We start from the raw sequence: 16,981 nt of genomic DNA, 5'->3' as shown, positions 1-16,981 counted from the left end.
TTTAGGAAATAGTTATCTTAATTTTCTTCAGTCATTAATTTCATCTATCTATATTCTTCACTTGATTAAAAAAAATTTTTTTTTTAATGTTTATTTATTTTTGAAACAGAGACACAGAGCACGAGCAGGGGAGGGACAGAGAGCAAGGGAGACACAGAATCCGAAGCAGGTTCCAGACTCCCAGCTGTCAGCACAGAGCCCGACACGGGGCTTGAACTCTCGAGCTGTGAGATCATGACCTGAGCCAAAGTCGGATGCCCAACTGACTGAGCCATCCAGGCGCCCCTTCACTTGATTTTCATGGGCAATATGCAAGTGGCTAAAGACAGGATAAACCATCAATTTGTCAGGTTCAGTGTCAATTAAGATCAGTGTGTCAGATCACTGACACTCACCTACATTATGGACATTAGTACACACTAATGTGACGATGAGCCCAGTTACTGAAATGTGATTAAATTGTTGCTAAGACAGAAGACGTACAAAGTGTTTTGCAAGAGAGGTAAGAGAGTTAAGTGTTTGAGTCTCTAAAGCGCATCTTCATTTACAGCCTTAATTCCGTTCCTTCACCATGTTTTTAAAATTGTGGGTTATGGAGTAAAAACCTTTCCGTTTACATTTAAACAGGGTCAGGACAATTCTAAAATCAGGGGTGCTTTAAAAAGCTGCCCTCAGACTTGAGAGTGCGGGGATCACTCTGTGGTCAGCCTTCCACCCTTCAGTTCCGTATCCAGGCTCGCCAGTTCCCCAAACCGTGCGCCTATCATCACTTTGAGAAGCGATTCACTTGTAGTCATTCATTCCGTTACAAGGTACTTTGCTGAGCTCCTACTCTGTGCCAGGCGCTAGGGGTAGATCTGTGAGTAAGAGAACATAGTCCCTGCTCACACAGGCCGCCAGAGTATTACGTGCTCCCTGCTACCACGGGGGAAACAGAGGTCCTTCACTGAGAGCTGAACAGAAGCGCGGTTCTCCCAGAGGAAGGTAGAGGCAGCCACAAGAAAGGGGACGTTCTAGTTTTGTTTCGGTGGTTGGGCAGGGGGGGCATCGGGGCATCCACGGGGCCAAGAAGAGAGAGTAGTCAGGAAGCAGCTGTGAAGGGTCCAGCCACTTAATACACCGTAGGCTTAGGACTGTGGGTGGGGAATCTGGCAAGGGACAGGGTGGAGAAGGACCTTGTAAGGACAGCCGGAGGGCAACGAACTGTCAGTGAGGTTATTCAGGGGGTTGAAGTCTAGAGCACAAGCCTAGTGAACTGGGTAACACATGAGTCACAAGGACAGTCTTAATTCTTTCCTTCAGCACACGGCCATCACTTCTGTCTCATTTCCTCAGATACAGCCTTTTGATGCTTTAAAAAAAAAATTTTATTTATTTACTTTTGAGAAAGAGAGGCGGGGGAGGGACAGGGGGAGAGAGAGAGTCTTAAGCAGGCTCCACACGCAGCACAGAGCCTGCCTCGGGGCTCGATCTCACAACCTGAGGCAAAATCAAGAGATGGGTGCTTAACCAGCTGAGCCACCCAGGTGTCCCTAACAGGTACTTCTTAATATCAATTTCCTCCCAAAGACTGTGGCAGTATTCTGTAAAAACTGAATTATGAAAATAATTAAGTTTGAATCAAAGCAATACTTTAGGGGCGCCTGGGTGGCTCAACCAGTTGAGCATCCGACTTCGGCTCAAGTCATGATCTTACAGTTCATGAGTTTGAGCCCCAAGTCGGGCTCTGTGCTGACAGCTCAGGGCCTGGAGCTTGCTTGGGATTCTGTGTCTCCCTCTCTCTCTGCCCCTCCCCTATTCACACTCTGTCTCTCTCAAAAAATAAACATTAAAAAAAAAGAAACAAAAAGCCATAATACTTGGCGAAATAAAGTTAAGGAGAAAGAACCTCAAACTCTCAAGACCGTTCAGGTGGGATGAAGAGGTTACTATGGAAACTAATTCTTCTTCCTTATCTAACTTTTCTCAGGATTTCTAGAAGCCATGCCCACTGGAAAAGAGGCACTCCCCCAGCCCCACCTGAGCTCTGCCGACGTCCTTCCTGGTTCAGCCTCTTTGGCATAGCTGCCTCACTCATAGGGACAGTCATGCCACTGACCCCTCCCTAAACTACATGTGAACCTGAACTTGGATTAAGGGCTGCATTTTTCCCATGTCGTTCTGGACAACTGATGAGCCAGCACTGCACAAATGATCTCTTTTGTTTTGGGTTAGTTCTTTGGGCCAATGCCCCCAGGTAGTGTGTTTACAAAAACAATATGAAGTGTTTTCTCAGAAGTTTCCTCATTAGGGTTTCACAACTCTGGGAGGTAGGAAAGCAGGTATTTCCATTTATCCCCAAATAACAGACTTCAGTCTGCATGATTATTTTTTTTTTAATTTTTTTTTTTTCAACGTTTATTTATTTTTGGGACAGAGAGAGATAGAGCATGAATGGGGGACGGGCAGAGAGAGAGGGAGACACAGAATTGGAAACAGGCTCCAGGCTCTGAGCCATCAGCCCAGAGCCCGACGCGGGGCTCGAACTCACGGACCGCGAGATCGTGACCTGGCTGAAGTCGGACGCTTAACCGACTGCGCCACCCAGGCGCCCCAGTCTGCATGATTATTAATGAAGGTGAAATTTTTTCCATATATGCACTGGCCATTAGTATTTCTTTCTTTGTGAGCTGTTAGCGTCACTTTGCTACAGTCGTAGGACACTCTGATCCCCACAGGGTGTTATGTGTTCAATAATGTTTAGCAAAGGAAGATAATGGTGCCTTGCTTAGGGCATTGCCACCAAGATTCTTGATTCAAGACTCCTGACCATTTACAGTAACCAATGTCACCTGGCGGCGGGGCAGGGGGTGTGGAGAGGGTCCAAGTTTTTTTTTTTTTTTAAACATTTACAAATACCAAGAGTAGTCAAATGGGTTCAAATGGTTTCACAACAGCTATGTTCAGTAATCAGAGGAAAACAGTAGAAAATAAAATAAAAAATAAAAGAACAAAACCATTTCCATTTAGACTTCTCTGGGGGGTACAAGATTACAACAAAGAAGAGTTCGTGATCATCTGGATGTGTGGATATTTACGCTGTCCTGTGAATAATGAGCCGGGTCCAAAGCTGACCAAGTGCATCTGAGCTTCAACGGAACCCACCTGGGGGCTTAGGAAGGACCGGCTATTCACGGATGCAGATCAGACAAGCTTTCTCTCCAACTCAAAACCTGGACTAGATTTCTTGGCCCACCCTCAGTCATAAACAGAATCTCTCTGTAACCTCCAAAGATTAAAGGATTATTGACAACACTATCACCCATCACACTACTGACACCACTTGTTTAAAAACCATCATGAGGGGCGCCTGGGTGGCTCCGTCGGTTGAGCGTCCGACTTCGGCTCAGGTCGTGATCTCACAGTTTGTGGGTTCGAGCCCCGCGTCAGGCTCTGTGCTGACAGCTCGGAGCCTGGAGCCTGCTTCACATTCTGTGTCTTCCTGTCTCTCTCTCTCTCTCTCTCTCTCGATAATAAATAAACGTTAAAAAATGGGCGTCTGGGTGGCTCAGTCGGTTGGGCGTCCAACTTCAGCTCAGGTCATGATCTCGCGGTCCGTGAGTTCGAGCCCCGCGTTGGGCACCGGGCTGATGGCTCAGAGCCTGGAGACTGCTTTGGATTCTGTGTCCCCCTCTCTCTCCGCCCCACCCCCGTTCATGCTCTGTCTCTGTCTCAAAAATAATTAAACGTTAAAAAAAAAATTTAAAAAAAAAACCATCGAGAGCAAATTTCTTTCAGAGTCTGGGTTAAAGAAAAAATGATCTCATCCAATATACTTGCTTTTATTACATACTGAAAATGATGTAATGCATTGCCAATTACCCTCCTCATCTTGGCTGCTAGGAGCTCAAATTTCCCTTTTCCTTCTTTGAATACTTGTTTTGCCTTTTACTGTATGCTAATAGATTCAGGTCTTGCCGTATACTATGATTTAGAAACAAGCTGCTACAAATCCTTTTCGAACATAGTTGAGGTTTAACTAGTGTTTATCCTCTACCATCAAATACAAAATTGTTGCATGAACAAAACAGTAATCATTTCACTACGGCCCTGACGCTGGTGAGGGATTAGAATACACAGTAATGACTAATTCTGAGTCTGCAACCCTTCCATGGGCGTCTAGTTAGATCACGGGGATGATTTATAGATTTCCCAAAGAGGAAAAAAAAAAAAAGTGGCATTTCCGAATTAAATAATTAAAGGGACTAAAAGCCAAAAACCGAAGAGAAGATTGCACAGCCAATCTGTTGGCCGTTTTCCAATCTGGGTTCGTCAGGAGAGGAAGCTGAAGTGACCAGGGAAGTGATATAACTGCCATACGTAAGATAAATGTGGGGAAAATAACTTCAGTATGTCAGGAACCTATGTAAAAGAGTGTACCCACGTTGTCTAAAATGAATTAGTTCATACCTAAAATAGGCAAACCTGATCCAGGGAAAAGAACTGCTTCTGTATCGTGCAAATTCCGACGGGCTCTCGCGCTCTTTAACTAAATGAAGAGTAACCCTGTTGTTCTACGTGTCCGCATGTAGGGCAAAACATCCTACGTTTTTCTGAGGCGAGGCGGAGTTCCCAACCTTGCCCCCAAGAGCCGCCACGGTCCAACCTCCAAGTACACGGACACGTCCCCAGCCACGGCACGGTACTCACATTAAGCTTGGTCGGTGCCACTGAGTGGTCCGGTTGTTGTGGTTGACGTAATAGGTACGACCCAGATTGTCCACTTTCTCTTCCCAGCCGGGAGGCAGTGGAGGCGGGGGAAGCTCCTCCTGGTGCTGGGAGGCCGAGTCATTCGAGTCCACGACCTCCCAGCCATGCTGCGGAATAAAAGCAAATGAAGACCGTTGAGGTGGGCCCTTCACACACGAGGAAAAAACAAACGCAGTGTGCTCTGGGTCCTTCTTCCTTGCTCCTTCGCACCCTGGCTCTTTTGGTGGCTTCACATGCCACGTGGGAAGAAATTCCCAAAAAGGGCAAAAGAAAAAAAAAAAAAAAAAAAGAATCAATTCTAGTAGAGTCTCAAAAAGAATTCGGAGCAATGACCAATTAATTGTGCTGCCTTCTAACTTGACCGCACTGTACAGATCAACCCAGCTTTGGGTGTGTCCAGTCTATTGTGTTAAGCCGCATTAGCCTCTTTTCATGCTCATGTTTGTTATTTTGACCCGAAGGCCGCCAGGGCCGGACAGAGCCATGCCAGCGACATGGGTCATGTTACAGCTGTTGTCTTTTGGACACCCCCACAAGGTAAAAGGGAGCTGGGGCGCCAAGCCATACTGCACGTGTGTTCTAACAGAGATCACGGCACGAGGGGCCAGGAGGCCCGGGCTCCATCGCTCCCCAGGGAGGACAGCGATGGAAGCAGGCGAGGCTCTCATTCTGCATCGAATACAATCGCGAGAACCGAAGAAGTCTGGAAGTTGCTTTCCACTTAGGCGCTCCCCACTTGCGGCCACCACAGAAACAGGCTTCATGGTACCAGAGTTAAGAGTGACATTTTTGCCACACATATTTTAGGCATTAAGTATTCCTTCCTGACATCCCCTAGTAAAGTCACTGGAAAATTGAGTAATTCACTGGTTAGTGCAGTTGGAGAGCTAGAAGAGTGTAAAAAATTCCTTGGATTCGAGATAAAAATCTGTCGATGTGCTTATGAAATCTTCACATTCGTACATCCCTACCACCCACTTCAACTCCTCCCCATGCAGAGGGATGAAGGCACACAAGTGAAACACTGCCCGGAAATATGACCACTTGGCCTGCGGAGGGTTCCGATAACTTGCCCATAACACATAATTCACGTACCACGTATATGCGACAGCTGCAAACAGATGTGGAAATTGGCCACAGAGGCGTCCTGGTTAATGGCCATTTGCAGAACGATACGGGAATCTAACAAAATAGCACCGCCGGGAGTGTGCGCTAAGGTGCACTGGGACCCACGATGTAGGTATGTGATTAAGGAGTTTAAAGGCAGCTATGCCAGGAGGGGGAAAAAAAGAAAATTCCTCTGGACAGCTACTTCCCAAACGGTATTTCTAGAGGAGAGCTTTTCCTAACACATCACCTGGGGGCCCTACACATAAAAAAAAAAACAAAAAAAAAAACAAAAAAAAAACCTTGGAAAAGACTTTCTAAACCATTTCATGCACTTTGAAGCAATTCCAAGCGCTGTGAGGAAATTTACAACGAGCTGAAAGTCCAAAGAAAGAAGGGAATGAAATATGTGCGCACAATTTCTCATCGGGGTGGGGCTATGAATGAAATACGGGTATGGCATTTTATAAGGAGAAGCCTCTTCCGTTATGGGTGCTGTAACATAAAATGAGAAGTTGACCTTTTTTTTTTTTTTTTTAACCAAAGCCAAACACATCAGTAGTTGATCACAGATGCACGGACTCAGTAAGTGTTTTCATAGTTAAGCTCTATCCACTTTTGTGTCCTTAAACTGCTAGGTCCTAAATAAGATACTAATATGATCTGGCGCAAGGAAAACAGACCGAGGCCTGTAGTTCTGCAACTTACCTCCATGTCCTCTCTCTGCTCACTGTTTTCTTCATCTTGACCTCCATTTTTTGGCATATAGGCCATTTTCAATCGCAAAAATCCCTTAACTCGAGATTTATGACTGCGTGATGGAAGAAAATTGGTTATAAAGGATACGACTTGGTTACAACTCTCATATTTACGATGACTTTTTTTTTTTTTTTTTTTTTTTTACAAAAGATGCAAAGGGAAAAGAAGCCGAAATCTTCCTCAGAGAAAACCAATGACTGAAACATGAAGGACACCTGCGCCCCAAAGCCTCACCTTCTTGGTCTAAGGAGAAAATCCTTAAATGTATAGGGTCGCTCCATGGTCGGATCTTCGGTCTACGGGAAGAAAAAGTAAGTTTCAAAATTCCTGATAGTCTCGTGTTTTAGATACACCAAACTGGATTACAGAGCACACACGTTCACGTTCTAGAACGGGGGAAGGGTGAAAACGGGGTTGGGTCTTCACCCAGTACTAGACAAGTAATTACTTTAGAGGTCATCTTAATCTACCCAAGATCCACTAGATGTCACTATCAACACCCACTTTCAGGAGCCAACCCCAGCGTTAGACAAACAACAAAATTATAGTCGTCACTGCCGAGTGTAATTTCTAACTACAGGGTGCAGGCCTCAATCTCACTGCTGATTGATTTCAGAACCAGTGGTCACTGGTACCTTCTCGCTCCCTGTGATCCAAGAAACCGAAAAATGGAGTTAACGGGAAAATATATCTGTGAAGGCAATTTTACTTTATTTTTAACATGAAAATATCATGTCCTCAGCCTAAGATAACTGAAAGATTATCTCCTCCACAGAGACCATTCCAGGTAGCGCCATCAATCAGCCTCTTGCTGGTGCCTCGTCCACGAAGCTAGGAGTGTAACTGTGCTATTTTTAAAAGAAATCCGTACTCATTTTATTGTGCAGGGTTAGCTGGTCAAAGCAAGTAGAAAGTTGGAAAAATGTTATTATTTCATTAATTTTTAAACACTTTATGTAGTACAAATCCCAAATATCCAGGCCCTTTAATTAAAAACAATGTAAAACGCTGACTTTGGTGGCAAGGGAGACAAACCGCCATACTAAGATGTACTGACGTACTATATCGGAGGGTTGTGTGTGCGTCGATATTTGAAACGTCCCAGGTTTTATGTCGTCCGGCTTGAAACTCCACTGGCTTCCTACTCTGCTTATAATAAACTGAAAATGCTTTCCTACGGCCGTACAAGATTAAACATGCCCTGCCTCCTAACTACCCATTACCTCACTGTGAGCCAGTCTCTCTGTCCTGGCCTCATCTGTCCTGGTGCACATCACATCCAATCCTGCCCCGGCAGGTCCTTCTGCTAAACAGCTCTGGTTCCAAACGGCCACGGCTGGCTCCACTCTGAACCCAGGTGTGAGATCCCAGGTCACGCTCTCAGACGCTGCATCATCCTTACTACATGAGCCCCCCCTTACCACCCTCTATCATAGTATGCTGCTTTATCGTCCCCCTTTTCACTATTGGGCACTATCTTGATCATTTACTTACTAATTTGTCATCCACCACTTCTAGAATTAAGCTCATGAGACGAGACGCTTGGATTTGCTCACCATTAAATTCTTGGTGCCAAGAACATTGCCTGGCTCAAAGCAGGCGCTTGTACGAGCAGCTGATTAATTCGTCTCATCTACCATGAACTACTGAAGCCATGAAAATTCCACCACTGCTGAAGGAAGTCAATTATATGCTCTCTAGACTGTCCTCTTTAAGGCGACGCAGTTAGGCATTTTGGAAACATTTTCTAAAAAAAAGATGTTTCCAAATGTATACAGACCACTTATCATGGAAAATTTATTAATTAAGAATATTATTCCGTTTCTTCCTTTTCTCATTTATTCAACCACAAAGAGTTTTAGAACAAAACCCACGTGGAAGATGTGTGGCTACAACATGGCACCTTCCCTTAGAGTTACAAGGATGTACTGCAGGGGCCACGATATCAACCGGTAACTTGAACCTAAGGTAGAACAAATTCATGGACATGTGGAGATCACATGCCCCCCCCAAAAGCGACTGATTCTCACTTGGGGATCGATGTGGTTTGCGGATATGGTATCCAAATTCGAGATGAATGGGCAAGTGTGGACAGGTGGGGAATCGGGGGGAAGGGTGGTTCAAACCGAGGAATTCGGCATGGGCAAAACCACGGGATGCTTAGCAGGCATGAGGAGTCGAAGGGACGCAGAGAACGCAAGAGAGTGAACAGAGGAAACCACAGAGCCTAGAGGACTCCTTTGATAATGGACCCGCCCACGCACTGTGTGGTTTAAATGACAACCACCACACAGATCGAGAGGCAGGCCTCCTAGGTCTGCGTCCTGGCTTCCTTACTGACACAGCTGTGTGGCCAAGTGCATAAAAAATGGAAATTCACCTCCGTGGAAATCCTTGCATGCGAACAAGATGGTGATCTTGTAGACAGGGACAGGATTCTTCTTGGCATTACACAGGGTCCTACCTGATCCTATTTGCTGGAAAAAAAGCCCAGTGGAGACCCCCAGGACAGCACTGGGAGAACGGCATCTCAAACGGGCTGATGCCGACAGCATCACTAGCCAAAGTGGACCCCACTGCCCCCTGTTCTGGGGGCACTGAACATCCCAAAGAAAATCTTTTGGATACACAGCACTCTCATCTTAAAAAGAGTAATTGCTTTCAGCAGAACTGTAGTTACTAAGACATACAGCGAGAGAAACAGCTCTGTGAGCAAACGGAAGCAAACAGCCCTGCCGAAACCCTAGGCTCAAAACCTGCACGTGACCAAGAGCACCCAAGCCTTAGCCTGAGCCCCCTGCAAACGCCCACCCGGGCCCCTGAGCACATCGCACATCAATACTGGAGACCCAGAGTCTGGTCCAGCACTGCCTCCAGCCTAGCGATCACTGGGCAAGTTACCTCCCTGTCTGGGCTCAGATGCCCTCATCTGTAAAATATAGGGAGTAGACAAAATGGTCTCTGAAGCCCCTCTAAGCTCTAGGACGCTGAATTCTACACATGCGAGCGGGAATCACTACCGTTCTACCAGCCATAAATATAAAATATATAAAAGCCAAAAATACAAAAGCTTATCACCTGAGTTATCTTCAAGTACCGCTGCGGCACCAAAAACAATACCACCCCCCTGAAAAATGCTTCGCTCTAGAGAAACGGAAATTCAAAAGTTACCATGATTGCCTAGAGCAGCACTTGACTATAATAGGAGAAATTCATGCTTTTAAAATAGCTCTCTCTACCCCAGTGTGTTTCCCATGGATACAGAGATTGTGGAGCTGAAGGGGATGTGTGGGCTTGGGGCTCAAAGGGCAGGGGAGATACAACTGAAAGACGAGTCAAGAAAAATTTCACAGGCGTAACAGGCAAACAGCTGCCAGAAAATGTCCCTCTGTCGTTACTACAAGTCTTGGAGATGGCTGGCCTCTAAATAATTAGTAAAGGCAAGTCATAAAATTTGAAGTCCTAAAACTTGAACCTAAAAGTCATGAACTTTTGGGGCGCCCAGGTGGCTCAGGCGGTTGAGAGTCCGAGGACTTCGGCTCAGGTCACGATCTCACGGTTTGTGAGTTCGAGCCCCGCATCAGGCTCTGTGCTGACAGCTCGGAGCCTGGAGCCTGCTTCGGATTCTGTGCCTCCCCCTCTCTCTGCCCCTCCCCTGCTCATGCTGTCTCTCAAGAATAAATACATGTCAAAAAAAATTTTTTTTTAGAAGTCATGAATCCACTGGCTTTAACAAACAGATACAAAAACGGTAGCTCGGGGTGCCTGGGTGGCGCAGTCGGTTAGGCGTCCGACTTCAGCCAGGTCACGATCTCGCGGTCCGTGAGTTCGAGCCCCGCGTCGGGCTCTGGGCTGATGGCTCAGAGCCTGGAGCCTGTTTCCGATTCTGTGTCTCCCTCTCTCTCTGCCCCTCCCCCGTTCATGCTCTGTCTCTCTGTCCCAAAAATAAATAAACGTTGAAAAAAAAAAACAAAACAAAACAAAACAAAAACGGTAGCTCAAGAAAAATTGGCAAGAAAAGCAGAATTACAGTTAAATTTACTGCGGGTGCCCCCCCTACCAGAGCAGGACAAAGGGCAGCTTTGTCTCACCGGGAGGACAGATGTCAGGCAGGTAGGACAACAATGACCTCCCTCAACTGCAGTGTCTCGCCAACCCCACGAACCTCCAGCAAGCCCCACCACCCCAGCCCACCAGGTGACACACAGTTATCGCGGTCGCCCGCACCTCTGCCGAGCGAGCCGCGGAGCAGCTGCGACGACGTGGTCTCACGGAGCTGGATGGAAACCTGGGGTCACCCGTGCGCATGCCCTCCTTCTGCAGGTGACAACACAGAGGCCCGGGAAAGATTACTAACTCATTAAGGTTGTCAAGGCGACCGGCCTGGCTCCCACGTCCAAGTCAACGGTTCTGGAGAGCTCTTTTAAAGCCCAGCCTTTATGGGGCGCCTGGGTGGCGCAGTCGGTTAAGCGTCCGACTTCAGCCAGGTCACGATCTCGCGGTCCGTGAGTTCGAGCCCCGCGTCGGGCTCTGGGCTGATGGCTCGGAGCCTGGAGCCTGTTTCCGATTCTGTGTCTCCCTCTCTGTCTGCCCCTCCCCCGTTCATGCTCTGTCTCTCTCTGTCCCAAAAAAATAAATAAAACGTTGAAAAAAAAAATAAAAAAAAAAAAATAAAAAATAAAGCCCAGCCTTTGGAGACTTCTGTGAATACGGATTTATGTTTTCTTAATTCTCGGATCTGCACACAAGGCGGGACTACCAACCTTGTTTATTCTCCCCTGCTTCCTCTCCTTCCTGCCCGCACTCCTGTTCTCAAAAATAAATAAGGAGGACAAGAAATACTAAAGGTGAGTGGCAAATCCGGAATGGGAACAAAGGAAGTAGAGGGCCCTACCGTCCTGAACTCCCACGACCTTGGACTCTGAGGGCCGAGGATGAAAGTGCATCACAAGTCTCAACTGACTTGCTTTCTTCTGGAAGCATTTGAGGAGTGTGAAGCACGGAGGCACCCATCATCAGAACGGGGAGAGGAAGCCTGTTTTCTTTCACACGACTACTCCTCACTCTTTCCTGTTGAGGGGACAATGACGGAGCGGACACTGGCCTCCTCTGGCCACTGTGCTGGATAAGCGAGGTAGCGACTCTGACGCGCAGGGCACCTGGCCTCACACAACCCTCCCCGCCCCGCCTCTGTTCCGACTGCCTCCTTCGTTTGTCACCCTGGCGGAGCTCCAACTCAGCCCCTCGCCACAGCCCACGGGGCCCAGCAGGGCCCACACGTGCCAGATCCGAGATGCCAAGGTGCTCGTCAGTTACGCCGTGCACCCCTGGAAGGGTGGGTTCCTAAACCTGTCCGCTGAGAGGCAGGGTTGCTCTGACCCTCCAGTCTTCCTGGGGTCTGAGCATTTACAGCTGCAGGTGAGGACGACTTAGGCAAGCCACTCCTGAGATCCTGAAAGCACGATTTTACACTGCAAACCCCAATATCCACCGGTAATGAACCCAACATGCCTCTAGAATTTCATTCGGCAAGGGAAGAAGGTTCTTCAGCAAAAATCAATTAATGGGTCTAAAATACTTATTGTTCAAACATACGTGAAACAGGATTTAAATGATCAAAAATCATTTGTTAACCATCATGAGAGATTATTCTAAGTTTGGTTCTGCTGTCTGGGATCTTCTCCATGAAGCTCCTGATTTAGAAAAGAGCTTCATTCAAAAATTAACGCAATAATTTCTTAGACCATAATCAAGACAGATTTTTTTTTTTTAAGGAATAAAAGTTTGTGATATCTTGAGGCAATAAGATAAAGCCCCACTCTTGTTTAAAATGCCCTAAAATAGGAGTCTCTTGGGTGGCTCAGAGGGTTAAGTGTCCGACTTCGGCTCAGATCACGATCTCTCTGTTTGTGGATTCGAGCCCTGAAATGGATTCTGTGCTGACAGCTCAGAGCCTGGAGCCTGCTTCGGATTCCGGGTCTCTCTCCTTCTCTGCCCTTCCCCCACTCATGCTCGCTCTCTCAAAAATAAACATTAAACAAAAATAAAATAAAATGCCTTAAAATAAACAAATGGGCATGTGTGTGTGATAATTATCTATATACATGAGATATACATATATATCAGCATGAAGATATATGCTATTAGGTATTCTGCTAATACAGACTTAAAAAACAAACACTCTCTTCAATTTCTAGGATTTTAAACATTTGGGCTTTTTCTTATTACCTAAATTAAATGATCTTGGTGTATCAGATGCATAGAACACAGATGCATGCCTCAGGTAGGGGGAGATGGCTGAATGAAAAATCACTAACTAAATCTGGTGGGGGTTTAGGAATCCCTCCAATAGCCAGAATTAGTATCTGAGGCAATGGGGATCTGGAATCATAAATTATTTTTTACCCAAGCCAGGGAACACTGTCTCACCTTCACATGTGCCCCCAATATGGTGCCACTTGCCACATGAGGCTTTTTCAATTTTAATTCATTAACATGAAAGAACGTGAAAGAACATTCTAAATTCGGCTCCTTAGTCACATCGGCCACCGTTCAAACGCTCAACTACCACGTGGCTACTGTAACAGGTGACAATGCTAGGCTACATGGGGAAGAAAGCTGCTTCGCCGTATTCTTCCTCAGAGATTAGCATCACATCCATCAGCAAACAGCTGTTGAAGGATACATTCTCTATCGGCCAATGGGCCTGCATAAAATTAATAACCAAACATCCAATCAGATACCTTCAACCTCGAAAGGGCCTGCGTGGGTTAGCAACGGCACATGTCCCACCACATCACTGCTCTCCATTATCTTCTCTCATCACTGATGACACCATTTTCCTATTTTATCTAAGATTTTTTGATTTTGACAAATATTGACTCTACTGGCCATATATATAACCTGCCTTGACAAGGGGCACGTAGCTATCAAGAAAGGAGCAACCGTTACTGACGCCGCAAAATACGTCCAAATGCTAATGTCCATTTATCACACCCACGCTTGTGTTCTATAAAACAAAACGACACCGTGCAACTTTCCCACGAGTGCCCTACACGTAGGGTCAAACGCACCCACGACAGCACCTCAAACCCTGAGCCCGAAGGCCGTGTCCATTCAGAATACGCTACTTGGGTTCTACCACCACTTAGAAGGTGAAGAACGCACCGCCATGCCTCTCCTTGGCTTCCTCTGTGGTCCATTTCCCCAGACTGCAGCTGGCTCCACGAACCTAGTCGTCCATCGTTAAGGACGAAGACTGCTGCACTCCAGCATAAGCCAATCGTGGGGCAGGTGCAAAACTGGGCAGCTCCACTGCTCACCTGGCTCGGGTCACACACAAGTTCTCAGTGTCCTCCAGGCATTCGCTGTTTACCTTCTTCCATCGGCTGGTTTCTATTACAGCCCCTAGCCCTGGCACCAGCTCGTCCTTTTGAAGCTCACTCTTGCGTCCACCCAAACCCAGAGCTAAGCTATTCCCTCTACTGAGGAACGCTGTTCCATTCCGAGCCCCACCCAACCTTTCCAAACCAAGGAGCACTCAATCACTCAAACGGGGGACTGTTGGAGCAGGTTGTTTAAAACATTCCACTCACACCTCTTCAAGAGTGTTAGCACCTCATCTGCCTCGACAGAGATGTGGTTCTGTCAGGGACAAGGGTGGTTAGGGATAACCATGAAAGAACTGGCCAACCGACAAAATACCGCCTGAAAACGTCAGTGGATGGCTTCAACCGGAAGAGCACAGACAGATGGCCAATGGATGCAGGAACACGTGAAGAGTCTTTCCGTGCAAATGTGGAGACCTCCACACCCTCCCCATGTGACTCTGAACGGGCAACCAGGTTGGCAAAGGCTTACGTAGTCGGTCCCGTGCAACCCACGCGCCCTCTGCAAGTACCTGGGAGCTTCAGGTTTTTATACAGAATAATGTTTTCACGACATCACTTTTCCTTCCAGTCTTTGGGAAGTGAACGCGCTCGAAACCTTCCTTCCTCAAGAGCTCCCCTGAGTCAGTAAGAATAAATTGCTTGCTATCACAATCCTTTCACAACATCTCTTCAGAGCTTCCTGGGTAAGACACAGTCTTTCTTGGTATTTAACATATGGTAACAGCCACCATTTCAATGCAGCAGACTTGCACTAGGCAGTTTAAGTCACTTTGGTTTATAGACTGTTGATGCTATTTGCTCACAAAGTATTTAAAAAAATTAACAAGGGGGAGCCTGGGTGGCTTCCGTTGGGTAAGCCTCTGATTTCGGCTCAGATCATGATCTCTCAGTTGGTGGGTTCAAGCCCCGTGTCGGGCTCTGTGCTGACAGCTCAGGGCCTGGAGCCCGCTTTGGATTCTGTCTCTCTCCCCCTCTCTCTGCCCCTCCCCTGCTTGTATCCTCTCAAAAGTAAACATTTTAAAAAAGCTAACAAAATTAACAAAATGGCCTTGGAAGGCAGAAACATTTGACTTACCCTCTCTTAGATACTATTTGAGTCACTTTGTGCTGCCCTATGGAAGAAGGAGCAGGAGGGGTGGCGACGGAACAATCTGGAAAACCGTAGCTGAAATTTGAGCCAACCTGCCTTTCCCCAAGGCCTCCAGGTCAAGTCTCCCCAGGCTACCTACATCGCCTCTGAGCACACAGAAGACACCGTTAGCCTCAGTCACCAGTCACAAACTCCAACTGTTCTGCTACTCATCTGAGCAGAGAGAAATGGCAACAACATCACACGGGCTAACTCAGTACAGTTTCTAAGGCTGCGGTGGGTGACGCCAGCTGACAAGTGCGCCCAGAACCAACAGCTTCTTTTCCCGGGTCTTCCTGCCGCCTGAGAAAAGCCACACACCCCAATCTGGGAAGCGCTAGCCTGTAGGGATGTAGCCCAGGAGAAAGAGCACGTGTAATTCTACACAAAGACAACAAATGTCTGAGTGGCCCCAAAGGGTGGATTTGCAAGCGAAAACGTTCCGGTGACAAGGGCGAGGGTTGGACGGAGAAAGGGAGCTGTTTTCCATGATGTGACAAAGGAAGCCCAGAAGAGAAAGAGGCTGGTGATGCAGACAGGCATACTTGGATGACTCGGATACGCCCGATTTTCACAGTTTAGCTCTCTGCCATCCCCCCGAAGACAACTGCTTTCTAGAAAGGGCCAGGGTCAGAGTGCATGCCCTTCATGTCAGCCTGCTCCAATGCCTTGAGGAAATACTGCTCTGAAATACACCCAACCGGAAACAATGAAAAGCGCTGCTCACGGCATGCACCATGAAGCAGGTAATGGTCCTTACCGGGAGATGATTCAGGGGTATGTCCACCTGTCCCAGGAAGTCGTCTCGGGTCTGTGGAGAAGAGAGCAAAGAGTTAATGTCCCCATCTATCCACTGAGCATCGGTATTCTTTAAAATATTTAACATGTGGGGCGCCTGGGTGGCTCGGTCGGTTCAGCGTCCGACTTCGGCTCAGGTCATGATCTCACAGTCCGTGAGTTCGAGCCCCGCACCGGGCTCTGTGCTGAGACCTCGGAGCCTGGAGCCTGCTTTGGACTCTGTGTCTCCCTCTCTCTCTGCCCCTCCCCTGCTCATGCTCTGTCTCTCTGTGCCTCAAAAATACATAAAACATTAAAAAAAAATTAAAAAAAAAATAAAATAAAATATTTAATGTTTCCTTAACATAATGATTCTGTATAAGTCACGGGATGAAACGTACAGCATATAGTCATGGCACCGTAACAGCGTTGTAGGGCGACAGAGGGTAGCTACACTTGTGAGCCCTGCATGAGTGAGGTACGGTGTCATCACCATGTCGCAGACCTGAAACTAACGTAATGCTGCATGCCAACGATGCTTCAGTTAAAAAAAGAAAAAAAAAAAAAGTTTCTTTATAAATAGAAAGGGCCAGGGCCTGACACTGGAGTGCAGCGTCCGTGCGGATGCGTGCAAGGCAGAAGGCCCTGATGACTGGCAGACAGATGTCGCCTGGGAGACAGGGAGGAGCCCAGGGCGTGGTCCACCAGAACCTGAGCTGCCCGAGCCCCTGCAGGGTGCCCGTGACCCCCCAGAATGGAAACAAATCGGCTCTTGGAACTGGGGAGCATGTGATCAGTACGGGAAGGGACACGCGGGACCACAGAGGGTTTGGGGGCACAGCTGGCCCAGTTCACACAGGAAACAGTAGTGACATCTTGGGAACATTCTAACAAATATTTAAGTGCTACAAAGAGCTTCCTGAGAGCTGAGAGTCCAGGGAGAGAGTAAAAGTCTAATGATTAATAAATCTTACAGATTACTTCTCATTAAAAAATGGCCTCAAACTTGCACTCTTATAAGTACACTACTCTGGAATCCAAGTTCATGGATTAAGTTTGCTGGTTAAAT

At 47.1% G+C, this 16,981-nt stretch overlaps 1 protein-coding gene across 10 annotated transcripts in view; it reads right to left on the bottom strand.

The window, feature by feature from the left end:
* NEDD4L (NEDD4 like E3 ubiquitin protein ligase) overlaps nucleotides 1–16,981 on the bottom strand; it is a 341,323-nt gene that overhangs the window by 65,405 nt on the left and 258,937 nt on the right. For all 10 annotated transcript variants that reach the window (XM_047827471.1, XM_047827472.1, XM_047827475.1 and 7 more), the window contains 4 exons: nucleotides 15,896–15,946; nucleotides 6,850–6,911; nucleotides 6,565–6,667; nucleotides 4,690–4,856 (listed from right to left, as the gene is read on the bottom strand). In XM_047827471.1, the coding sequence (XP_047683427.1) occupies nucleotides 4,690–4,856; nucleotides 6,565–6,667; nucleotides 6,850–6,911; nucleotides 15,896–15,946 (383 nt within the window). The remainder of the gene's footprint in view (nucleotides 1–4,689; nucleotides 4,857–6,564; nucleotides 6,668–6,849; nucleotides 6,912–15,895; nucleotides 15,947–16,981) is intronic.

Source organism: Prionailurus viverrinus, chromosome D3 (assembly GCF_022837055.1).
Source record: "Prionailurus viverrinus isolate Anna chromosome D3, UM_Priviv_1.0, whole genome shotgun sequence".
NCBI classification, from domain to species: Eukaryota; Metazoa; Chordata; class Mammalia; order Carnivora; family Felidae; genus Prionailurus; species Prionailurus viverrinus.
This window is presented reverse-complemented; position numbering and strand designations above follow the sequence as displayed.